The 26,135-nt window shown below is 43.3% G+C and overlaps 1 protein-coding gene across 4 annotated transcripts; it reads left to right on the top strand.

Moving 5' to 3' along the window:
- The first annotated feature begins 16,347 nt into the window (after window positions 1-16,347).
- On the top strand, window positions 16,348-25,744 carry LOC143766392 (uncharacterized). Of its 4 annotated transcripts, none has more exons than XM_077254046.1 (7): window positions 16,348-16,437; window positions 16,561-16,710; window positions 16,840-17,019; window positions 17,101-17,224; window positions 17,308-17,405; window positions 17,604-17,694; window positions 22,967-25,744. In XM_077254046.1, exons 2-7 carry the CDS (start codon window positions 16,633-16,635, stop codon window positions 24,070-24,072), a joined length of 1,677 nt encoding a protein of 558 aa, XP_077110161.1. In that variant the 5' UTR covers window positions 16,348-16,437; window positions 16,561-16,632; the 3' UTR covers window positions 24,073-25,744. The 4 variants fall into 4 exon arrangements, with proteins under 4 accessions (XP_077110161.1, XP_077110163.1, XP_077110162.1 ...); XM_077254048.1 differs by having other exon boundaries at window positions 16,350-16,437; window positions 22,970-25,744; XM_077254047.1 differs by having other exon boundaries at window positions 16,434-16,710; window positions 22,970-25,744.
- The last annotated feature ends 391 nt before the right edge of the window (window positions 25,745-26,135 follow it).

Raw genomic sequence — 26,135 nt, 5'->3', positions numbered from 1 at the left:
GAATTATATCAGTGTATACAAAAAGCGAATAAAAATCAGCCTTTGAATCGGGGTAAAAGCGGTGATTCCACGGCATTAAAGCAACGGGGGAGTCATCGACGATCTGTAGGCCGAAAATAAATTTTTGCTTAGTACCCAGAGCAAACTGTATAGGGGCTGGGTTGGGTAGGATAACCTCTACTAAATCGCGGCACTGCCATGGGTGCGGCGTGTGCGCCCTCGTACGCTAACCTCTTTCTTGGTTATTGGGAGAGGGAGGTTTTTGGGGAGGGCGCATGCGCCGCCTCCCATGTGCAGTGCTGGTACCGTTACATAGATGACGTGTTGTTGATCTGGCAGGGTCCCGAGCCGGCTCTCCTTGATTTCATCCGTGAGCTGAATCAAAATAGCCGTAACATCCGGCTTACCCATCGAATAGCCATCAACGACATAGATTTTTTTGGATATTAAAATAATGAGGTGTGAAGATGGGGCTATACAGACTGATGTATTCCGCAAGGAAACATCGGTTAATGCCCTTCTGCACTCTAGCTCAGCTCACACCAGGTCAACTATACGAGCTATACCAGTGGGCCAGTTCCTTAGAATGAAGAGGGTTTGCTCTGCGGATGGGATCTTTGAGCGTCAGGCTCGGGACCTTGTCGGTCGGTTCCGGGACCGGGGCTACAGCAGGAGGGTCATTAAAAAGGGTTATTTACGTGCCAGGAGCTCCCCCAGAGACCAGTTGCTCTGCAGACCTCCCAGACCTACTCCCGTTGGGAGAGATCAGCCGTTAAGGTTTATCTCCACCTTTAACAACAGATGGGATGATATTCGGGAGGTTCTGCAGAGACACTGGTCTGTATTGAAAACTGAGCCCACCCTAAATAATATCTTGCCTGACCGCCCCCTTCTTACAGCGAGAAGGGGGAAGAGTCTTATAGATCAGCTGGTGAGGAGTCACTACGTCCCTGCACCCCCAAGAATTTTTGGTTCAGGACCACAGAGGTGGGGATGCTTTCCATGTGGCTCCTGTAAGGCATGTAGGAATATCATTAGAACCACTTCTTTTTCTGCGGCGGGAGGGGGTAGGGACTACCGGATCACAAGTTATATATCATGTAGTACCACTCATGTAGTGTATTACGCCACTTGTGCGTGTAATTTAATCTACGTAGGCCTCACATCTCGTGAGCTTCGCGTCAGGGTCCGAGAACATGTCAGGGATATTGAGGCAGCTAGGGACATAGACAATGTCTTGGAACTTAAAACAATTCCGAGACATTTCAAAATGTATCACGGCTGCAACCCTGATACATTCAAGGTACGGGGTATTGATCGGGTCCACTTAGGTAATAGGGGTGGTGACCTCAAACGTACCCTAGCACAAGTCGAGTGCCGCTGGATAGTGCTATTGGGGACCATGGCCCCAAATGGCCTAAATGAAAAATTATCGTTTGTCCCTTTCCTATAGGCGCGCTTCTGGTATTAATACCATTGTTCCCCTGTTTCAATTGTTTTAATCGGTGTTTTTAATCATTGTTTTTCTTCTTCTCATTTTGGTTTTAGTTTCCATGTTTCTTCTATATTTCTTTGCTGGTGATGCCATTTACAAGTACTTCTATTTGGAAGAGATCGCAGATCTGTTGGGAGCACTTCTTCGATTATACATCAAAGGGGAAGTGGCAGTATTCGTCGTTCTCTTAGTATTAGTAAAATATGATGCATATATTTATGTTGTATATATCTCGCTTTTGTGTCATATATATCATGATCAGTTGTTTTTTTCTAACTGTCCATGACTTACTACGCTTTAATGGTAGCGATGGTTCTTTGTTAAAATCTATATACATTTTATGCCTCTCTATAAATGTGCAGTCATATTTTACCTGTATCCCCGATTTGCCAGCACTTATTCCCTTTTCCAAAATGGCCGCTGGTGGTGCGCATGCGCGGTGGACTCTTAGCTATGCCGCGCCTCCTAACGGCATCCTCTAACAGCGACGCACAGATTTGTTGACGTCACGGGGATATTTCCCCTCTCTGTGCGCCGCTGGGATAGCCGGAAGTAGTGCGGCGGGGCCGAGATTGTCTTCCCGCATGCGCCGCTTGTCACCAGTGCTAATTAGCAACAGCTGTTATAATGATATAAAACACCCTTCAGTTTGCCACACTCACATTGCCTCCCGAGGAAGCGACAATCGCGAAACGTGCGTCGGGGCACTTTTTTGGACACCATATATAGGACATCGCACATATGGGTAAGCTCAGCCTGGGGCTTATGGCTTAGATATAGCACTTTTTCTTCGGGCAAGTTGCAATAGGGGCGGGTGCTGGGTATTGTGGGAATCTCCTGCATTTAGGACATTGGTCACTGACATATAATAGTGTCCTTTCCCCACCCTGTGCCACTTCCCTTATTGTGCACAATACTGCTAGTTTTACTTTCATTATTATGCCACATGGCTCCATGACTGTACCCTTGTGACCTTTGTATATGTGCGTATTTCCTTGTTGGTGTTCTTAGTAGTCATACACCACATCCTCATACATCCATGCTGTTTTTAGTCTTTTGTACCCTATCAATAAAATTTCTAGTTTGCATACTTTATTGTTTATGTTGTGTTATTATAATTGTTCTTGGGGCACCATGCTCTTTCTAGTTTATTAAACATAGGGGCTGGGTTGGGTAGGATAACCTCTCGACGTAGCTCATCATACCGTATTTTGTAGGCAGGTGTGGATAAATTCAGAGCTTCTATTCGGGCATTGACAGCACCAACCAGCTTATGAATGTTCAAGTAAAATCCTGATTTTACGTGATAATGTTCTAACAGTTCGTTGTGTTTAGCTGCGTAGAAGTTCCCTTCAAAAGCTTCAAACGTGTTCCAAGTATGGGGTTACTGTATTTTCGTTAACGCCACTTCATAAGCGCCTGAAAGATGAACGACCTTCACTAACTTGGTGTTGTAGCTGGAAATGGTATTTTCAGGTTAGATTTTGATTGATGAATTGCTGGGTAAGGTGACGAAAAACAAATCGCCTTCCATGCTTTATACGCCCGTTAATTTATTTTCTTCTATCCAGCTGTTGAATTTATCGGGATAGCCTTACCACTTCACAAAATAAAGAGTTGTACCGCGACGCCTGCGTTTTTTCAACACTTTTTCAACTTTGTAAATCCTATTAGCGTCTTGCGGTACCTTTGGTAGTTCGTCTTCATAAACAGATCCTTCTATGCTTTCGCTGCTCAAATCGCTTAATGCGTAGAGAGGTTTTCTGAATCGTGTATTTACAGACGAGACGACAAAAATTTCACGCGTATAGGTATGCTCGTATCCCTTGAAAATATATGCTTATACCGTACAATCCGGACGTGATCCTCCGGTTTTAATAGAGCTTTAAATCTAGCGCCATATGGTCAAGGAGTTAGCTTTCGTGACGGAGGCCGGAATACATTTTATAGTGCGATGATAAGCGTTATTGTAAGAGCGCACTATATCAGGAAATACGTCTATATATCTAAACGTGTTATTAGCCGTTAAATAGCGCAACATACGCTCTTTCAAAGTGCGATTAAACCTTTCCACGACCGCAGGTTTCACCGCGTTATTCGTAAAGAACTGGTGTACATTATACTCTTTACAAAGCGTAGCGACGGATTTATTCATAAATTCTTTCCCGCGATCCGTTTGTAGTTTTTGCGGGATACGGCTCTCGCTTTTAAAAATCATCTCAAAAGCTTTTGCAAGTTCCTTACCGGTCTTGGTCCACAGTCCGACGACCCAGACATATTTGGATAGCACGTCTATGACCGTTAAAATATATTTTAAACCGTCGTTATCACTCGCGTAGTCATTCATGCAGACGAGATCAGCCTGCCAGAGACTGTCCACATCGCTAACTATGATCCGATTTCTAATAAACCCTTTTCTTACGGCTTTGTGTAGAGAATACGCTTCTTGCTCGCTAAGCCACTCTGCGACATCCTTTCTACGCACGCCATATTTTTTAACGGAATTATACAGACGTTGTACACCTCCGTAGGAACCGGGTCTCTTTGCTGTATAATAATGCTTGTGCAGCAGAGTGTCGACGTTAGGCATTTTGAAAACAAAAAGGTATCGGATTTAGATTAATCCCTTAATGAACTAACAACTTTTCATTATAACCGCTTACCGCAGCAGCGTCACAAAATGTCTACTGCAAAATTGCTAACAGTGTGTTTAATTACCTAGATCATAATTTTTATTGTTATTATTATTATTATGATTATGTTTGTATAATGTTTATTTAATACTGAATACATGATTATCTAATGACTAGATGGTGGCCCGATTCTAACGTATCGGGTATTCTAGAATATGCATGTCCACAGAGTATATTGCCCAGTGACGTAGTATATTGCCCAGCCACGTAGTATATTGCCCAGCCATGTAGTATATTGCCCAGTGACGTAGTATATTGCCCAGTGACGTAGTATATTGCCCAGTTACGCAGTATATTGCCCAGCCATGTAGTATATTGCCCAGTGACGTAGTATATTGCCCAGTTACGTAGTATGCAGCACAGAGCCACGTAGTATATTGCCCAGTGACGTAGTATATTGCCCAGTCGCGTAGTATTTTGCCCAGCCACGTAGTATATTGCCCAGTGACGTAGTATATTGCCCAGTTACGTAGTATACAGCACAGAGCCACGTAGTATATTGCCCAGCCCACGTAGTATATTGCCCAGTGACGTAGTATATTGCCCAGCCACATAGTATATTGCCCAGCCATGTAGTATATTGCCCAGTGATGTAGTATATTGCCCAGTTACGTAGTATGCAGCACAGAGCCACGTAGTATATTGCCCAGCAACGTAGTATATTGCCCAGTGACGTAGTATATTGCCCAGTCACATAGTATTTTGCCCAGCCACGTAGTATATTGCCCAGTGACGTAGTATATTGCCCAGCCATGTAGTATATTGCCCAGTGACGTAGTATATTGCCTAGTGAGGTAGTATATTGCCCAGTGACTTAGTATATTGCCCAGTTACATAGTATACAGCACAGAGCCACGTAGTATATTGCCCAGCCCACGTAGTATATTGCCCAGTGACGCAGTATATTGCCAAGTCACGTAGTATATTGCCCAGCCACGTAGTATATTGCCCAGTCACGTAGTATATTGCCCAGCCACGTAGCATATTGCCCAGTCAAGTTGTATATTGCCCAGCCATGTAGTATATTGCCCAGTGACGTAGTATATTGCCCAGTGACGTAGTATATTGCCCAGTTACGTAGTATACAGCACAGAGCCACGTAGTATATTGCCCAGCGATGTAGTATACAGCACAGAGCCACCAAGTATATTGCCCAGTGACGTAGTATATTGCCCAGTGACGTAGTATACAACACAGAGCCACGTAGTATATTGCACAGCGACGTAGTATACAGCACAGAGCCACGTAGTATATTGCCCAGCAATGTAGTATACAGCACAGAGCCACGTAGTATATTGCCCAGCCACGCAGTATATTGCCCAGCTACATAGTATATTGCCCAGCCATGTACACTCACCGGCCACTTTATTAGGTACACCATGCTAGTAACGGGTTGGACCCCCTTTTGCCTTCAGAACTGCCTCAATTCTTCGTGGCATAGATTCAACAAGGTGCTGGAAGCATTCCTCAGAGATTTTGGTCCATATAGACATGATGGCATCACAAAGTTGCCGCAGATTTGTCGGCTGCACATCCCAAAGATGCTCCATACAAGGCAGGATGGATCCATGCTTTCATGTTGTTTACGCCAAATTCTGACCCTACCATCCGAATGTCGCAGCAGAAATCGAGACTCATCAGACCAAGCAACGTTTTTCCAATCTTCTACTGTCCAATTTCGATGAGCTTGTACAAATTGTAGCCTCAGTTTCCTGTTCTTAGCTGAAAGGAGTGGTACCCGGTGTGGTCTTCTGCTGCTGTAGCCCATCTGCCTCAAAGTTCGACGCACTGTGCGTTCAGAGATGCTCTTAGGCCTACCTTGGTTGTAACGGGTGGCGATTTGAGTCACTGTTGCCTTTCTATCAGCTCGAACCAGTCTGCCCATTCTCCTCTGACCTCTGGCATCAACAAGGCATTTCCGCCCACGGAACTGCCGCTCACTGGATTTTTTTTCTTTTTCGGACCATTCTCTGTAAACCCTAGAGATGGTTGTGCGTGAAAATCCCAGTAGATCAGCAGTTTCTGAAATACTCAGACCAGCCCTTCTGGCACCAACAACCATGCCACGTTCAAAGGCACTCAAATCACCTTTCTTCCCCATACAGATGCTCGGTTTGAACTGCAGGAGATTGTCTTGACCATGTCTACATGCCTAAATGCACTGAGTTGCCGTCATGTGATTGGCTGATTAGAAATTAAGTGTTAACAAGAAGTTGGACAGGTGTACCTAATAAAGTGGCCGGTGAGTGTATGTGACAGGTTAAATAATAAAAAATAAACATATACTCACCTTCCGATGGTACCCTTGTAGTTCTGTTGCCTGCTTCTCGCGCAGGCGCGCAGGACCTGTGATGATGTCGCGCTCACATGACCGTGTTGCGGTCACATGACTGTGACATCACGGCAGGCCCTACTCGCGCAGGACCTGGGATGATGTCGCGGTCACATGACCGTGTCGCGGTCACATGTCCGTGATGTCACAGCAGGTCCTTCTCGCGCAGGCGCTCAAGACCTGCGATGACGTTGCGGTCACATGACCGTGACGTCATGGCAGGTCCTTTTCGCAGACCATCCTTGCACCGGAACCTGCCTGGAGCGTCGCGAGGAGCGGGAAAGGTGAGTATATAATGATTTTTTATTTTTTTTTAATTTTTACCATTAAATGTTTTTACAATTGACGCTGCATAGGCAGCATCAATAGTAAAAACTTGGTCACACAGGGTTAATAGCGACGGTAACGGTGTGAGTTACCCGCAACATAACGCGGTCCGTTACCGCCGGCATTAACCCTGTGTAAGCCGTGACTGCGGGGAGTATGGAGCGGGCGCCGGGCAGTGACTGCAGGGGAGTAGGGAGGGGCTAATCGGACTGTGGCCGTTGCTGATTGGTCGCGGCAGCCATGACAGGCAGCTGCCGAGACCAATCAGCGACTTGGATTCCATGACAGACAGAGGCCGCGACCAATGAATATCCATGACAGACAGACAGACAGAAGGACAGACAGACAGACGGAAGTGACCCTTAGACAATTATATAGTAGATGCTTGTTTTAAACCCGTGGACTGCAAAAACAAATAGGAATGTGGTTTTGCGACTGTACGGTATAATCAGTAGGAATATATCCTGAGGGTAGGAACATGATCTAGTCACATCAGTCAATACAAATTATAGTTACACGTGGTAAAACCGGTAATGGCTTAAATTTTTCCTTACCTAGGTTACAATTTTTTGCATGACTCAACAAAAAATTGTTGACGTGACATAGTCATCCGTGCATACATATATACCGGTACGGGCTCTTCAGTCAGATTATCAGAACACTCCGGCTGAAGAGGGGACAAGATATTGAACACCGTCAATGTGAGTATCTGTTAGCGTATCATGGGCTGTAAAATGTTTATTTAATACTGAATGTCTGATTGACACCATTATTGCGGCTTGTTTATTATTTTTAATTATTAGTGTATTTTATAGTTTAAGCGTCTATTTTGTCACTATATACTGTGTGACGTTATGTTGAATGTCTGATTGTCACCATTAGGGTTGAGCGAAACGGGTCGGCAATTTTCAGAAGTCGCCGACTTTTGGCAAAGTCGGGTTTCATGAAACCCGACCCGACCCCTGTGTGGGGTCGGCCATGAAGTCGGCGATCTTCTGAATCTGGAATCGGAATTCCGATACCGATTCCCGATATGTTTAAGATATCGGGAATTGGTATCGGAATTCAGATTTAAGTGTAAAATAAAGAATTAAAATAAAAAATATCGCCATACTTACCATCTGATGCGCCCTGGTACTAAGCGGGAACCTTCCTTCCTTAGAATCAGCCTTCCAGGACCTTGCGGTGACGTCGCGGGGACGTCGCGGCTTGTGATTGGTCGCGCGGCCGCCCATGTGACCACTCGCGCGACCAATCAAAAGCCGCGACGTCACCGTGACGTCACCGAAGGTCCTGGAAGGGCTGATTCTTAGGAAGGAAGGCTGCCGGAAAGAAGCAGGGCGCGTCCGAGGGTGAGTATATACCTAATAGGAATATACTCACCCTCGGCTTCTTTCCGGCAGCCTTCCTTCCTAAGAATCAGCCCTTCCAGGACCTTCGGTGACGTCATGGTGACGTCGCGGCTTGTGATTGGTCGCGCGAGCGGTCACATGGGCGGCCGCGCGACCAATCACAAGCCGTGACGTCCCCGCGACGTCACCGCAAGGTCCTGGAAGGCTGATTCCAAGGAAGGAAGGTTCCCGCTTAGTACCAGGGCGCATCAGATGGTAAGTATGGCGATATTTTTTATTTTAATTATTTATTTTACACTTAAATATGGATCCCAGGGCCTGAAGGAGAGTTTCCGCTCCTTCAGACCCTGGGAACCATTGGAAACCCAATGCACTGCATTGGGTTTCGAGTTTCGGCCGACCCCGACCCCGACTTTTTATAGGATCTGCCGATTTCACTCGACCCGACTTTTGAAAAAGTCGCGTTTCGTGAAACCCGACCCGATCCTATAAATGTAAAGGTCGCTCAACCCTAGTCACTATTGCGGCTTGAATATTATTATGGTGCTTGAACCCTCTAGGTTCAAGCAACATATTGTAATCCGATTTCTTATATTTATGGTGCTTGAACCCCCTAGGTTCAAGCAACATATTGTAATCCGATTTCTTATATTTATGGTGCTTGAACCCCCTAGGTTCAAGCAACATATTGTAATCCGATTTCTTATATTTTATTCTTCTTCTCCGCGTTTTCCGCAATTAATGCGGCCCAAACCGCTCTGTGCAGAGACCCCGTTCAGGTGGCGTTTCGAAGCCCTCGGTGGGGACAGGTGTGCTATGTATTTTTGGAGTCGATCCGATTTGTAGTTTTTTTTAAAATCGCATTTTAAAAATAAAATTTCCCATAGGAATTAATGGCGACCTTTCCATGACCCCCAACTTGAACTTCCAAAGATGGCAACTATGCAAATGTACGGTGTCCATTTTAGGACATGATCATTTATCAAAGTCAAACATCAGAATAAAGTGACTATGACACCCTCCCGTCTCGTGTGTGAAAAGTAAGTGTACTCCCGGCCCCGTGTGGGCAAAAGTAAGCGCGCCCCCGGCCCCCTGTGTGTGCAAAAGTAAGTGCACCCCTGGCCCCCGTGTGTGCAAAAGTAAGTGCACCCCTGGCTCCCGAGTGTGCAAGAGTAAGTGCACCCCAGGCCCCATGTGTGAAAAAATAAGTGCACCCCCGGCCCCCGTGTGTGCAAAAGTGCACCCCCGGCCCCCGTGTGTGCAAAAGTGCACCCCCGGCCCCCGTGTGTGCAAAAGTAAGTGCCCCCTGCCCCGTGTGTAAAAAAGTAAGTGCCCCCCGCCCCGTGTGTGCAAAAGTAAGTGCACCCCTGGCCCCCGAGTGTGCAAAAGTAAGTGCACCCCCGGCCCTATGTGGGCAAAAGTAAGTGCACCCCTGCCCCACCGTGTGTGCAAAAGTGCACCGCTGGCCCCCGAGTTTGCAAAAGTAAGTGCACCCCTGCCCCCCGTGTGTGAGCAAGTAAGTGCACCCCGGCTCCCATGTGTGCAAAAGTAAGTGCGCCCCCGGCACCGGGTGTGCAAAAGTGCGCCCCCGGACCCGGGTGTGCAAAAGTAAGTGCGCCCCCGACCCCGGGTGTGCAAAAGTAAGTGCGCCCCCGACCCCGGGTGTGCCCCGGGTGTGCAAAAGTAAGTGGGCCCCGGGTGTGCAAAAGTAAGTGGGCCCTGGGTGTGCAAAAGTAAGTGGGCCCCGGGTGTGCAAAAGTAAGTGCGCCCCGGGTGTGCAAAACTAAGTGCGCCCCAGGTGTGCAAAAGTAAGTGGGCCCCGGGTGTGCAAAAGTAAGTGCACCCCGGGTGTGCAAAAGTAAGTGCGCCCTGGGTGTGCAAAAGTAAGTGCGCCCCCGGCCCCATGTGTGCAAAAGTAAGTGCCCCCCAGCCCGGGTGTGCAAAAGTAAGTGTGCCCCCGGCCCCGGGTGTGCAAAAGTAAGTGCGCCCCCGACCCCGGGTGCGCAAAAGTAAGTGCGCCCCGGGTGTGCAAAAGTAAGTGTGCCCCGGGTGTGCAAAAGTAAGTGGGCCCCGGGTGTGCAAAAGTAAGTGGGCCCCGGGTGTGCAAAAGTAAGTGCGCCCCGGGTGTGCAAAGCTAAGTGCGCCCCGGGTGTGCAAAAGTAAGTGGCCCCGGGTGTGCAAAAGTAAGTGCGCCTCGGGTGTGCAAAAGTAAGTGCGCCCCGGGTGTGCAAAAGTAAGTGCGCCCCCGGCCCCATGTGTGCAAAAGTAAGTGTGCCCCTGGTCCCGGGTGTGCAAAAGTAAGTGCGCTCCGGGTGTGCAAAAGTAAGTGCGCCCCTGGTGTGCAAAAGTAAGTGCACCCCGGGTGTGCAAAAGTAAGTGTGCCCCCGGCCCCGGATGTGCAAAAGAAAATGCGCCCCCGGCCCCGGGTGTGCAACAGAAAGTGCGCCCACGGCCCCGGGTGTGCAAAAGAAAGTGGGCCCCGGGTGTGCAAAAGTAAGTGCGCCCCGGGTGTGCAAAAGTAAGTGCGCCCCGGGTGTGAAAAGTAAGTGCCCCCCGGTCCTGTGTGTGAAAAGTAAGTGCCCCCCGGTCCTATGTGTGAAAAGTAAGTGCCCCCCGGTCCTGTGTGTGAAAAGTAAGTGCCCCCCCGGTCCTGTGTGTGAAAAGTAAGTGCCCCCCCAGGATATAAGATTGCTTTCTTAGTTCTGTGTATAAGATTGCTTTCTTAGTCCTGTATATAAGATTGCTTTCTTACTTCTGTATATAAGATTGCTTTCTTACTTCTGTATATAAGATTGCTTTCTTAGTTCTGTATATAAGATTGCTTTCTTAGTTCTGTACATAAGATTGCTCTCTTAGTTCTGTATATAAGTTTGCTTTCTTAGTTCTGTATATAAGATTGCTTTCTTAGTTCTGTATATAAGATTGCTTTCTTACTTCTGTATATAAGATTGCTCTCTTAGTTCTGTATATAACATTGTTTTCTTAGTCCTGTATATAAGATTGCTTTTTTAGTCCTGTATAGAAGATTGCTTTCTTAGTCCTCTATATAAGATTGCTTTCTTATTTCTGTATATAAAATTTAATTCGTATTTCCATATATAAGATTGCTTTCTTAGTTCTGTATATAAGATTGCTTTCTTAGTTCTGTATATAAGATTGCTTTCTTAGTTCTGTATATAAGATTGCTTTCTTAGTTCTGTATATAAGATTGCTTTCTTAGTTCTGTATATAAGATTGCTTTCTTAGTTCTGTATATAAGATTGCTTTCTCGGTTCTGTATATAAGATTGCTTTCTTAGTTCGGTATATAAGATTGCTTTCTTAGTTCTGTATATAAGATTGCTTTCTTAGATCTATATATCAGATTGCTTTCTTAGTTCTGTATATAAGATTGCTTTCTTAGTTCGGAATATAAGATTGCTTTCTTAGTTCTGTATATATGATTGCTTTCTGAGTTCGGTATATAAGATTGCTTTCTTAGTTCTGTATATGAGATTGTTTTCTTAGTTCTGTATATAAGATTGCTTTCTTAGTCCTGTATATAAGATTGCTTTCTTAGTTCTGTACACCGTGTGCAGAATTATTAGGCAAGTTGTATTTTAGAGGATTATTTTTATTATTGATCAACAACTATGTTCTCAATCAACCCAAAAGACTCATAAATATCAAAGCTTAATATTTTTGGAAGTTGGAGTTTTTGTTTTTTTAGATTTGGCTATCTTAGGAGGATATCTGTTTGTGCAGGTAACTATTACTGTGCAGAATTATTAGGCAACTTAATAAAAACCAAATATATTCTCATCTCACTTGTTTATTTTCACCAGGTAAACCAACATAACTGCACAAAATATAAAAATAAACATTTCTGATGTGCAAAAGCAAAGCCCCCAAAAATGAGTGTCCAATATACCTTTCTTTATGATGACACTCGGCAGCCTCCATCCATAGATTCTGTCAGTTGTTTGATCTGTTTACGATCAACATTGCGTGCAGCAGCCACCACAACCTCCCAGACACTGTTCCGAAAGGTGTACTGTTTTCTCCCTGTACATCTCACATTTTATGAGAGACCACAGGTTCTCTATGCAGTTCAGATCAGGTGAACAAGGGGGCCATGTCATTATTTTGTCTTCCTTGAGACCTTTACTGGCCAGCCATGCTGTGGAGTAGTTGGAGCCATGTTATGGAGCATTGTCCTGCATGAAAATCATGTTTTTCTTGAATGATACCGACTTCTTCCTGTTCCACTGCTTGAAGAAATTGTCTTCCAGAAACTGGCAGTAGGCCTGGGAGTTAAGCTTCACTCCATACTCAATTCGAAAAGGTCCCACAAGTTCATCTTTGATGATGCCAGCCCATACCCAGGGCCGGCTTTTGGCACAGGCAGACCAGGTAGACGCCTGGGACCCCCACCTACAAGGGGGCCCCTGCATCTGCAACCCCTGTATGAAGTGCCCAGAGAGTGTTCAGCAGTGAATAATGCTGTGCATTGCTTTGTAGTCTCAGAGCGTCTCTCCCAAACCCCCCTTGAGACCCCCTCAGTGCAGTGATTTACTCACTGTGGTCCCAGAGCTCTGTGCTGTTTGCTGTAGGATCAGGTTTCACAGTCACATACAGCAGCCATCAGCATAGGCTCTGACCACAGTCACTGCTTGTAATCTGACAGGACGACCTCCTGTCACTACTGTCTGGATGACACAAGACAGGAATATTGTCTGCTGAATCAGGGTATTTATTATAAAGAAATAAATGAATTCCCACGTGAAATAATAAGGGTAAACCATACACATATATAGTACAGGTGTGCATAGGACTCAGCGTTTTTGGTGCATTTTTTTTTGCAGCCAAAACCTGCTCTCTTGGCAGTAAAAACACCTCTTTCAAAGCCCCCATTTTTTAGGGTATGTGCAGAGGATCCGGAAATGGCAGCCCTTTGGATAAAGTGGACATGTGCTGCATCCAAAGTGCTGCCATGTTTTGAACACAGGTGATTCCGAGTGTGTTCATTGATCTGGGCAGAATCCCTGCATCCTATACATTACAGGGGTGAGATTTCTCTGGTGGAGACTCGCGTCTACGCCAGATAAATTGACATGCTGGGGTCTGGAGAGACGCGCCCCATGTCCGTCTCTGCGGGTGAGGTGCAGGTGATAGTGCACGCATAGTAGAGATGGAATTTCTTGAAATCCCCTCCACTATACTGTAACATCTGGCCGGTGCACAAGTACACAGCAGCCGACCCGCAGCGTTTACTGACTGTGGGCACACACCGTTAGAGCTTTTGCTGTTTGTTTTTTACAGTATGCATTTTTGTCTACAGTACATGTTTAATAAAGTTAGTTTTATTCACCAAAAATGCAGCGAAAAACAACGTTGCAACATTTGCAGCATTTTTTAAACTTTGTGAAATACTGACCAAATACTGATCATATGAATGTGGTCTTAAAGATACTGTAGACAAAGCAAACATCCTCACTCCAAAAAAAGGCTGAAAAAAGTGAAGAACACCACAAAACAAGCTGAAAAACAGGTGTTTTGAATGCAACATTTTTACTGCTAATAGAAAAGGTTTTGGCTACTGAAAGAAAATGCTGCATGTGAACATAGACATAGCGTTCCAGAGTAAGACTATCTGTGGTGTTACATAGGACTGCAGGTGACATCTAATACATTATCTGTACTCAGAGAGTTATCACTGTATTATCTGTGGTTTTAAAACAAAATTAAGAGGGGGTTGGGGGCAACTCTTTGTCTTGGGGCTTGGGCCCCCAATCTTTTCTGACCCTAGCAACGCCCCTGCATACAGCTAATAGTGGCAGACCTGTTGGCCGATATAAGGCCCCTAAATATGGGGGCTACAGTGTGAGCACTGGCTCCAGGCCCCTCAACCAACTGTATCCACATCCTGCTCATGTAATGTAACCTAAATGTTTGTGTGATTTTACAATGTTTTCATTTGGGGCCCCACTTAAAATTTTTGCCTAGGGCCCCACTTTGTCTAAAACCGGCCCTGCCCATACCAGTACCCCACCTCCACCGTGCTGGCGTCTGAGTCAGAGTGGAGCTCTCTGTCCTTTACTGATCCAGCCTCTGGCCCATCCATCTGGCCCATCAAGAGTTACTCTCATTTCATCAGTCCTTAAAACCTTTGAAAAGTCAGTCTTAAGATATTTCTTGGCCCAGTCTTGATGTTTTATCTTATGTTTCTTGTTCAAAGATGGTCGTGTTTCAGCCTTCTTTACCTTGGCCATGTCCCTGAGTATCACACAACTTGTGCTTTTTTTTTACTCCAGCAACATTGCAGCTCTGAAATATGGAAAAAGTGTGGCAAATGGCATCTTGGCAGCTTCACGCTTGATTTTCCTCAATTCACGGGCAGTTATTTTGCGCCTTTTTTGCATGCTTCTTGCGACCCTGTTGGCTATTTGCTATGAAAATAGTTCTGTATATCAGATTGCTTTCTTAGTTCTGTATATGAGATTGCTTTCTTAGTCCTGTGTATAAGATTGCTTTCTTACTTCTGTATATAAGATTGCTCTCTTAGTTCTGTATATAAGATTGCTTTCTTAGTTCTGTATATAAGATTGCTTTCTTAGTTCTGTATATGAGATTGCTTTCTTAGTTCTGTATATAAGATTGCTTTCTTAGTTCTGTATATAAGATTACTTTCTTAGTTCTGTATATAAGATTGCTTTCTTAGTCCTGTATATAAGATTGCTTTCTTAGTTCTGTATATAAGATTGCTCTCTTAGTCCTGTATATAAGATTGCTTTCTAAGTTCTGTATATAAGATTGCTTTCTTAGTTCTGTATATGAGATTGCTTTCTTAGTCCTGTATATAAGATTGCTTTCTTAGTCCTGTATATGAGATTGCTTTCTTAGTTCTGTATATAAGATTGCTTTCTTAGTTCTGTATATGAGATTGCTTTCTTAGTCCTGTATATGAGATTGCTTTCTTAGTCCTGTGTATAAGATTGCTCTCTTAGTCCTGTATATAAGATTGCTTTCTTAGTTCTGTATATAATATTGCTCTCTTAGTCCTGTATATAAGATTGCTTTCTTAGTTCTGTATATGAGATTGCTTTCTTAGTCCTGTATATAAAATTGCTTTCTTAGTCCTGTATATGAGATTGCTTTCTTAGTCCTGTATATAAGATTGCTTTCTTAGTCCTGTATATAAGATTGCTTTCTTAGTCCTGTGTATAAGATTGTTCTCTTAGTCCTGTATATAAGATTGCTTTCTTAGTTCTGTATATAAGATTGCTTTCTTAGTTCTGTATATGAGATTGCTTTCTTAGTCCTGTATATAAGATTGCTTTCTTAGTTCTGTATATAAGATTGCTTTCTTAGTCCTGTATATAATATTGCTCTCTTAGTTCTGTATATTAGATTGCTTTCTTAGTTCTGTATGTAAGATTGCTTTCTTAGTCCTGTATATAAGATTGTTCTCTTAGTTCTATATATAAGATTGCTTTCTTAGTCCTGTATATAAGATTGCTTTCTTAGTCCTGTATATAAGATTGCTTTCTTAGTTCTGTATATAACATTTCTTTCTTAGTTCTGTATATAAGATTGCTTCTTAGTCCTGTATATAAGATTGCTTTCTTAGTCCTGTATATGAGATGGCTTTCTTAGTTCTGTAAACAGCTTTACATTACATGGAGCTTTATAGTAAGTAACAGATGATGTTAGAAGCGCATTGTATACAGAAAGTAGGAGAAAAAAACATCCCGCACTCGCATGACACTCGTCTAATATCCGGGATGAATATCAGAGCGATTTATAATACACTGATGTGAATGCGCCCTTAGCCGGACTCTGAATACAGTCTGTGAGGTCCACCCTCCCTGGAAGGGGTTAAACCTGAGAGTTTGTCATTTTAGCTCCGGGTGTGAAGTCAATAGCACAATCATATATCGCCATATAGTAGACGTCCAGTAACTGGTGATTCCCTCATGTGTGGGGTCTATTTGTCTCCTAGCAGAGACTCACACGTTACATTCCACACATAACACTGTGTAGAAAAGGCGGCGCGGGGTAATTGTGCCAGTAGTGAGGGGGAATAATGGCGGGAATGTCACTGACTGAGGAGAAGTTTCCATGTAGCGTCTTCACTCCGGATATCATTCCCTGAGGCCCCTGATCATGTGACCCCTGACTCCTCCCCTCCTGTGACCTCATCACAGGTCCTGTGCTCACAGAGCAGCCATATATGTGGAGTGCGGCTCTACAGGTGGAGGTAGGTGCTGGAGATTCCCCATTACTGGCGCATTAATACTAGAAATATATTGCACAGGGGAAATCACAGCCAATTCCCACGAGAAGAATCCTGGAAACATCGTCTCATCTTCTTCTCATTCAGGTCTCTACAATATCAGATCCTCTCAGTGAAGATCTTCTATAGAATAGAATTTACCTGATTTACCCATCAAGGATGGATATGGACAGAGACAAGATGGCGGAGAGGATATTACACCTCACCCTAGAGATCCTCTTCCGGCTTACTGGAGAGGTGAGAGATTCTGATGACGTCACATTACATCATTCTTATCTATGGGAATAACAGAAGGACAGAACTGGAGAGGTGAGGACTCTGGAAATGTCTGTAGTGAGATTTATTAATGTGTCTCTCCATAACCAGGATTACACAGTAGTGAAGAAGACCTCTAGTGAGCGCTGTCAGGACCCTGTGTCTGAGGGATGGGGAAGACCCCTGAGCCCAATCACGGGGCCTCCACCTCACCCCCTGATACATGAGGACATCAATGACCAGAAGATCCTAGAACTCATATACAAGATGGTTGAGCTGCTGACTGGAGAGGTGACACTGCTGGGAATGCTGGGACATTATACAGTAACGCTATGAAGGGATCGGGGATGACGGTATCATTGTATGTGTCAGGTTCCTATAAGGTGTCAGGATGTCACTGTCTATTTCTCCATGGAGGAGTGGGAGTATTTAGAAGGACACAAAGATCTGTACAAGGACGTCATGATAGAGGTTCCCCAGCCCCTCACATCACCAGGTAATAGACAGGACTAAATACACATGGCCTATAATTATCTGTATGTATAGAATTAATTCATTCCCTGTATGTGTTTCCTCCAGATCTATCCAGTAAGAGGACAACACCAGAGAGATGTCCCCGTCCTCTTCTTCCCCCGGATTGTAAACAGGAAGATCCCAATGTTCCCCAGGATCATCAGGTAGATGGAGAGAAGATTTCATGAGATCTCCCCTATGATGTGTAGACGGCTGTGAAGGTCTTGTGTTCAGTGTTGCTTTATCCCCCAGTATTATATGATTTATACTTGTGTAATGAGAACGGTGGAGATGGCAGGATTAGAGCTGACCATAGATGTGACTTCTCCATCTGTCTGTGACTTTTACAATATTTGTTTCAGGATGAAGATCTGACCCATATTAATACTACAGAGACATTTGTGAGGGGTGATGAGGGGTGTAAAGAGGAGATTCCTACATATGACTACCCAGGTGAGTAGTAACCACTAAATGTAGAGAAGTCACAGATTTTTCTCAGTCACCGGCTGTGGCTGCTTTATCGGTGGTGTAGTCTGGCCATATTACAATCGTGCGATCACCATTTTGCCTCTAGACCACAACATTCTCCTCCACCCAAAACTGTTCTAATGACTTTGGGCATTGAAGGCCTTTTTTAAAGAACTTACCACCTGGAGGATCCTCCTACCCCCTGAGATTATTTTATTGGATGAATCTACCTTCTCTCCCTTCTGTGCTGCTGAATGTGCTCATATGATCCCTACGAGACCAGGTCCAGTCTTTTTGGCCAAACTTCGCTTTTATGATCGACAACATTAAGTGTGCAGTGAAGGCCAAGTGTGAATTTCTGTACAATGACAACAGAATTTCCCCTATCCTGAGTTTTCAATTTATTTATTTATTTTAAAACTAACTTGAAACAGGATTGTGATAAACTGCATAAGGCTGGGTTCACACTGCGTTACAGGCGTCCGTTATACGGACTACCTTACACCGCGACATAACGTGGTGTAACGCAGTCCGTTAACGCCGCCATTAAGTCCTATGTCGGACGCATCGCTAGCGCACTCCCACAATGGGCGTGCGCTAGCGATGTGCCGTCATTGAGTGACGGACCCTGGGACGCGGGCTGCAGCGTTTCCGGGTCCGTCACTGTTGGCGCAGATAGAGCATCTGCTACCTCTATCTGCGCTAGCGCGACGACATATCGGCACTTGCGTTAACAGCAGCCCGTTAACGCATGTGTTGAACAGGCTGCTGTTAACGCAATGTGAACCTAGCCTAAAACACATTACACCTGTGCCATGATATATCTCCAAACTGTGCGTGATTGATGGCTGTAATATACATTTAAAGGGATTGTCTACTGTGATACGGTGTTGTGACAAGTGACACCGGCACCCAATCAGTGCCACCTTCGGACAAACTGAACATGAAGAGAAAGATAGAGGTGCACCTCATCCCGAACTTCCTCTTCATGTTCAGTATGTCCAAAAGTGGAGACAGTGACGCCAGCGCTGATTTATCACCACATCACAGTCCCGCTGCAACGAGTGCTGGAATGGAGCCAGCATGGCTGATGAGTATAAGCGTTATTATTTTTTGGGGACGAACATTTAGTTTAAGAAATGCTTGTCCTTGTACTGGACAACCTCTTTAAAAAATACTATAGATATGAGCTAAGTACACTAAATGACACTGATATATGAATTACTAAACGTCTTTGTGTATAGCTGGGTAGAGTAGTCAGGGGCACACGTATGTTTAAGGAGATGATCAAATCGATGATGACGCCATACTCTGTCTTGGATTTATACTGTGTTGGATGATGCAGAGTCAGCAATGCTCTGGATGGCTGGGTTGATCCTGACACCTGCTTGAAAAGGAAAAAGCTGCCGCCATATGTCTGTGTGATGTTACTTCACTGTGGGCTCTCTTCTATTGCAAAAAATAGTGATATTATCCAACGTGTTCCTGAGGCTTCGATATCCTTCGTCAGGGATCCCTTCTTTTTTGCAATAGAAGAGAGCCCGCAGTGTACTGAATTCACGCAGACATAGGGTGTCAGCTTTTTCCTTTTCAATAAGGTGGCAGGATCAACATAGCCGTCTGGAATGCTGCTGACTCTGCATCATCCAACATAGTACAAATCCAGGACATGGTACGGCTTCATCATCGATTTGATCAAGTATACATGTACCCCAGACTACTCTACCCAGCCATACATGTAGACGTTCAGTAATTCATATATCAGTGTCATTAGTGTTTGTGGCGCATATCTACTGTATATATTTACTGCATTTCTACACGTTACGAATGAGGGCAAGCAGGTGTGTCAGCATATGCAGCTTCATAACACTGGTACGCAGTGGTAGTGCCAGTGCATTCATCAAATTTACGTCCCTGTAATATACATTCTTTCATGCCAGCAAGAGATGTGTTGGCATGGCTCAAGCCCTGGTTTCATGGATTCACGCCGCATCATAAATTACATTATGTTTTCAATCCTAAGTAATTCAGATTACTGCACAATCTATCCTGAATCGGGAGCACTAATACTTTCTCTACTCTTCTGGTCTGGACTCATAGTAGCTCCAATTGTCCATCATAAATGAATGCAACTCCAGTTTAATGTTGTTGGGGATGTAACATATTATTTATTCTTTGTCGATTGGTTTACAGTTCTTCATTTTGTATGATAGTTTGATTGTGGTGAGACTGGCCTGCCTCACTTATGTCAGTCTGTAACTCTCTGGTAGTCTTTAAAAAAAGGTCTCCATTGCCAAGTCTTCCAAATGCCCGAGATAATAATAATCTTTATTTTTATATAGCGCTAACATATTCCACAGCGCTTTACAGGTTGCACACATTATCAGATCTAAATTTAAGATCCCTCAGCTATGCACTATTATAAAAAGTTCTCTTTTAATGTCATATATTTCTTCTTGAAACTCATCTGGCCCTTACGATAGTTCAGATTGCCAAGATTCACTGAGCCCCATACCTTAATTACCCCGCAGAGGTTTCACCACTAGTTACTCATTTTTTTAATGATGAAGATTGTTGAGTTAGATAATAATATATTTACTGAAATGATCAATCTTCAGGTTTCGACTACAATAGTTAGTGTTCAAAATACTCTGATTTTACTAATTCCCGCAGACAGTTTTGTCTTCCTAATCAGATCCCATTTTTCAAATCTGATGTGTGTCACTTTATGTGGTGATAACTAGGGTTGAGCGAAACGGATCGGACATTTTCAAAAGTCGCCGACTTTCAGCAAAGTCGGGTTTCATGAAACCCGACCCGAGAGAGAGAGAGAGAGAGAGAATTATTGCATTGGGTTTCGTGTTTCGGTCGGCCCCCCGACTTTTCACAATAATCGGCCGATTTCACACGATCCGACTTTCGAGCTAGTCGGGTCTCACGAAACCGGACTCGATCCTGAAAAAGCAGAAGTCGCTCAACCCTAGTGATAACTATGACATTCTTCAAAAAGGATAATAGGAAACAAATTGACATTACAAATTATTTTCCAACTTCTCTTGAATACGACAATACACTATGTACAGTTGTACACTACCGTCTGAGCACATGGCAAGGTTAAGAAGGGAAAGAGCGCCATTAAGCTATATGATGACAAATTTTGCTGGAATAGTTTGAAGATAAAATTTATTGGGGACATTGTTCCTGGTCACCTGACAGCTCAAAAAATGGCTTCCAAAGACATACTGATAGGGAATTTAGATTGTGAGCCCCAATGGGGACAGCGATGATAATGTGTGCAAACTGTAAAGCGCTGCGGAATATGTTAGCACTATATAAAAATAAAGATGATTATTATTATTATTATTATTATTACCATGAAGAGGCTTGGCACTATCTACTCTGTTTTCCAGATCCAAGGGATTACCTTGCTCATGACCCTTTAACCCTTCTTACACTAAGATTCCTAGGCCTGGGCTATGGTGTTTCCTGCAATTTTGTGGTGGGAAATAGCAAGAAGAATAGATAGTCGTGTCAGAACCAGCAAAGCAGTGAAAATTAAAAATTAGATGTAAGAGTAGTCAGTACACAGTACATAACAGGAAGCAAATACACAAGCTGGGAGCTGAGCACCGAGGACAGACCAAGGCTGTATCTGACAGCTTTTGGTAATATGCTTCAAGGTTTAGTAGGGTGTGGTGCTTTCCAATTGGCTGAAGCAGGAAGCAAATAACTTCAACTGTACAGCGCACACACCCATGCTACCAGACAGGTCCCAGGCACCCTAATCTTAGCAGCTGAACAGTGCCTGTGCCGCCCAGAGCTTCAGTTTCTAACGTCTCCTCCATCACCAGTGCTGCCTGTAGAATGAATAAGATGTTGCCTGGTGGCAGAAGTAGACTTCGCGAGAGCAGATCCCAGAGAAAATGGGACACACCATTTGTGGAAGACCTAATATGACAAAATGGCAGAAATCCAGAGGAGTAGAAATCCTCATAAAGTGACTCCATTTTGGAAATTATAACCCTCGGTGAATTAATCTATAGGAGTAGTGACTATTTTGACTCCACATGCACTTTGCGGAAATTAGCTCGCAGTGGATGTTGGAGAGTGAAAATTACAAACATGCCATTTTATTGCCCAGCATATAGTGCCCAGATTGTGCTCCAGGAGACACGCACATTGTAACTAAGTGGGTTCTTCTCATTATAGTGATGCCAAATACATGGATGCTAAATGTGGTTTGGGCACCCTGCAAGGCTCATAAGAGAGGGGGAGATTTGACTTTGAAAGTGCAGATTTTGCTGGATTGGTTTATGGAAGCCATATTGCTTTTCGAGAGTCTTTGAGCCACTAATAATGTGGACACCTGCTTTTCCTCTGACAGATGATGGACCTGAGTGGGGACTTTTTTTTTGTGAAATGAGAAGTTTTTCTTGGTATAATTTACACCTACATAAAATCTTTGCGTGATAAAAGCGATACGGAACGGGAAAATTCAGCTCACCATTTGCAGTCTCTTTCCAAGAATGAGTTCCCTGCATGGAGCCTCTTGGGCTTTCAAGTTCCATAGAATGAAGAAAAAAGATACTCCAGCGTAGATGGAAAAAATTCATAAAGACAGACACAGTTCGGACAACCTATATATCCCAGAGAGCTACCAACCGACGCGTTTCGACACTCCAGTCTTAATCATGGTTGATGATTAAGAGCGGAGTGTCAAATACATTGGTAGGTAGCTATCTGGGATCTATATTTTGTCTGTATTATGCCTGTTTTTATGATTTTTTTCCATTTAAGACAAAGTTTTATATTTTTCTACGCTGGAGTACCTTTTTTCTTCATGCATAAAATCTTTGGTGCTTTTTTATTCCATATTTGGGAGGCAGAATGAACAAACAGTTGAACCAGATTGTAAGCTTGTGAGCAGGGCCCTCACTCCTCTTGGTATCTATTTTGAACTGTGTTTTTGTTACGCTGTAATTTCTATTGTCTGTACAAATCCCCCTCTATAATTTGTAAAGCGCTGCGGAATATGTTGGCGCTATATAAATAAAATTATTATTATTATTTATTTATTAACCACGCTCAACTGGTTCATCCTCCTAGTTTTTCTATTGGACTGTAACTGTCATTGTGTTGGTCAATCATTCAATATTTTTACATAACTTGCCATTTTTACAGTCAGTTTAAGTAGAAATGTTCCAAAATATAAAATTCAAGGATATTTTATTCAAAAATAATTGTTTTTTTTTCTTAGCAGATGACTGTACCAGGAGATCAGAAGGGCAGCTGACATCTTCAATTCTTAAATCAGATGATCTTGAAATCCCACAGGATGCAACTGAAGTGAATGCCATCACTTCAAATATACCATCAACCCATCAAATGAATGATCTGTCATCTGATCCTTTAAAACCGGTCCTTTCTTTTCATTTATTACTGACTACTAAGGAAAATGAAAGTCACAAAATAAGCATTAAAAAGCAATCTGCTCCTAAAGAAAATCAGTCATTTTCACATTCAGAGTATGGAAATAGTTTACTCCTCAAAAATTTGTTACTTAAACAACAAAAAACTCACACAACAGAGAAAAGATTCTCTTGTTCCAAGTGTGGGAAATATTTTAACCATAAATGTAATCTTGTTAGACACCAGAGAACTCACACAGGGGAAAAGCCTTTTTCCTGTTCAGAATGTGGGAAATATTTTTACCAGAAATCAAGTTTTATTAATCACCAGAGAACTCACACAGGGGAGAAACCTTTTTTTTGTTCAGAATGTGGGAAGTCTTTTAACCAGAAATCAAGTTTTATTAATCACCAGAGAACTCACACAGGGGAGAAGCCTTTTTCCTGTTCAGAATGTGGGAAATATTTTAACAATAAATGTAATTTTGTTAGACACCAGAGAACTCACACAAGGGAGAAGCCTTTTTCCTGTTCAGAATGTGGGAAAAGTTTTAACCAGAAATCAAATTTTGTTCAGCACCAGAGAACTCACACAGGGGAGAAATCATTTTGCTGTTCAGAATGTGGGATGTGTTTTAACCAGAAATCAGCTTTGGTTACTCACCAGCGAACCCACACAGGGGAGAAGCCTTTTTCCTGTTCAGAATGTGGAACGTGTTTTAACCAGAAATCAGCTTTGGTTAGACACCAGAGAACTCACACAGGGGAGAAGCCTTTTTCCTGTACAGAATGTGGGAAATGTTTTAACCGGAAAGCGCATCTGGATGGCCACCAGAGAACTCACACAAAGAAGAAGACTTTTTCATGTTCAGAATGTGAGAAATGTTTTGTGAATAAATTAAATCTTCTTAGTCACCAGAGAACTCACACAGGGGAGAAGGAATTTAATATTTAGAATGTGGGAAATGCTTTAACAAGAAATCAGATGTTGTTGGTCACAAAATAATTCACACAGGAGAGAAGCCTTTTTCATGTGATTAATGAGGAAAATGTCTTACACGGAAATTAACTCTTAATAAACATCAGAGTAGTCACACAGGGGAGAAGCCTTTTCTATGTTCAGAATGCTGGGAAAGTTTTAACCAATAATTGTATTTTCTTAAAGTGGTTGTCCACTATTAAGGCAATCCCTTGTCATTCCTCATGTTTGTCTTTGTTAACCACTTTCCCACCTTGAACGTATCCATACATCCCTGTGACCTGGCCCATATTGACCTGGGACCTATGGATACGTCCTGGCAAATTTGCGCTCACACGGGCTGTGGGCGCGATCAACGCCGGGAGTCAGCTGATTCTGACAGCTGACACCCAACACTCAGTGCAAGGACTGGTCCCACACCGCTCCCAGTACTTTAATCCCCTAAGTGATATGATCAAACTCGATCACCGCATTTCTGGAGCAGGCATAGGGAAGTCATACCCTCTGCCCTTGGAGCGAAGACCCCGCAACGTCATTGCAGTGTCCCGATCATTGCCATGGTGACCCAATGTTGTCACGATGACATCCGGGTCACCAGAACTAGCAAAGTTGCTTGAACATGCTCAGAGCACAATCGGCAACTTTGTCTGTCAGAGCAGCGCTGACAGTTTGCATAGCTCCTGCACCCCATGCTATACAAGTGATCAGCATGGAAAAAATGAAATTCCTGTAGTGGGACAAAGTAAAAAAAAGTTATAAAAACAAGTTTAAAAAATATTGTAAAAATATATAGAAAAAGAAAAATATTGTACCCATTAATAAGTATTTGCATTAAAAAATATATATAAGCAAAAAAAGTGCACATATTTGGCATTCTCGCGTCTAGAACGGCCAGACCTATGAAACTGTCTCACTAGTTAAACCCTTTAGTGAACACCATAAAAAAAAAACAAGGCAAAAAACAATGCTTTACCATTTTACTGTCGAACAAAAAATGGAATAAAACGCGATCAAAATGACAAATATAAATAAACATGGTACAGCAGAAAACGTCATCTTGCCCACAAAAAAACAAGCCATCATACAGCTCCATCAGCAGAAAAAATAAAGAGGCTATAGCTCTCAAAATAAAGCAATCCAAAAATAATATTTTTTTCTATACAATAGTTTTTGCGGGAAAGCACCAAAATGTAACAAAGATAAAACTGTGGTATTGCTGTAATCGTACTGACCCGAAGAATAAAACTGCCTTATCAATTTTACCACATGTGGAATGACATAACAAAACAAAAATTCCTGAATTGCTGATTTTTGTTCATTCTGCCTCCCAAAAATCAGAATAGAAAGCAATCAAACAGTGCCATGTGTCTGATAATGGTACTAATTAAAACATCAACTCGTTCTGCAAAAAACAAGCCCTCACGTCACTCTGTGAGCCGAAATATGGAAAAATTTTAGCTTTCAAATTATGGTGAAGCAAAAACTAGTTCTTGCAATAAAAAGCGTTTTTTAGTGTGTGACAGCAGCCAAACAAAAAAAAAAAACTATGTAAATCTGGTATCACTGTAATCGCACTGAACCGAAGAACAAAGTCGTCTAATCACTTATACCGCACGAGGTACTTTGTTAAAAATAAATAAAAACTATTTTTCACCTGCTGTTTTGTTCATTCTGTCCCAAAAAGATCGCAGTGAGGATAGGCTCACCTTTATCCTGCGCTCTGTGCTGAGTGCTTACACCAATGTAAATCTCTGAAATATGTGATTCAGACCGAACCCAGGAATATTCCTTAAAGTGAGGCAGATGGAGGCACTGTGGACCAGCGGTGTCCGTCTTTTTAGGATTGCATAAAAGTGCTGTCGGGCACAGTTTTGTGCACCTTTGAAAATAAGGACAATGCTGAACAGAGGCCAGACGGAGTCCAGAATAACTCTGCTGCCTCATTATACTGAATGGATCCCATGGGGGTTTCATCTGAATCACATCACTCCGAGATTTAGATGGAAACCCCAAAGTAAGCACTCAGCATAGAGGGCTGG

Source organism: Ranitomeya variabilis, chromosome 4 (assembly GCF_051348905.1).
Source record: "Ranitomeya variabilis isolate aRanVar5 chromosome 4, aRanVar5.hap1, whole genome shotgun sequence".
Lineage (NCBI taxonomy): Eukaryota > Metazoa > Chordata > Amphibia > Anura > Dendrobatidae > Ranitomeya > Ranitomeya variabilis.
The sequence above is the reverse complement of the archived record's forward strand: the minus strand, read 5'-3'. Positions and strand labels throughout refer to the sequence as shown.

What these genes read in the sequence shown, in the direction of transcription:
- LOC143766392 (XM_077254046.1), top strand. Translation starts at nt 16,633, where the DNA reads ATGGATATGGACAGAGACAAGATGGCGGAGAGGATATTACACCTCACC. An exon ending in TCTTCCGGCTTACTGGAGAG is followed by an intron (nt 16,711 to 16,839) that starts GTGAGAGATTCT and finishes CTCCATAACCAG; the next exon opens with GATTACACAGTAGTGAAGAA. An exon ending in TTGAGCTGCTGACTGGAGAG is followed by an intron (nt 17,020 to 17,100) that starts GTGACACTGCTG and finishes TGTATGTGTCAG; the next exon opens with GTTCCTATAAGGTGTCAGGA.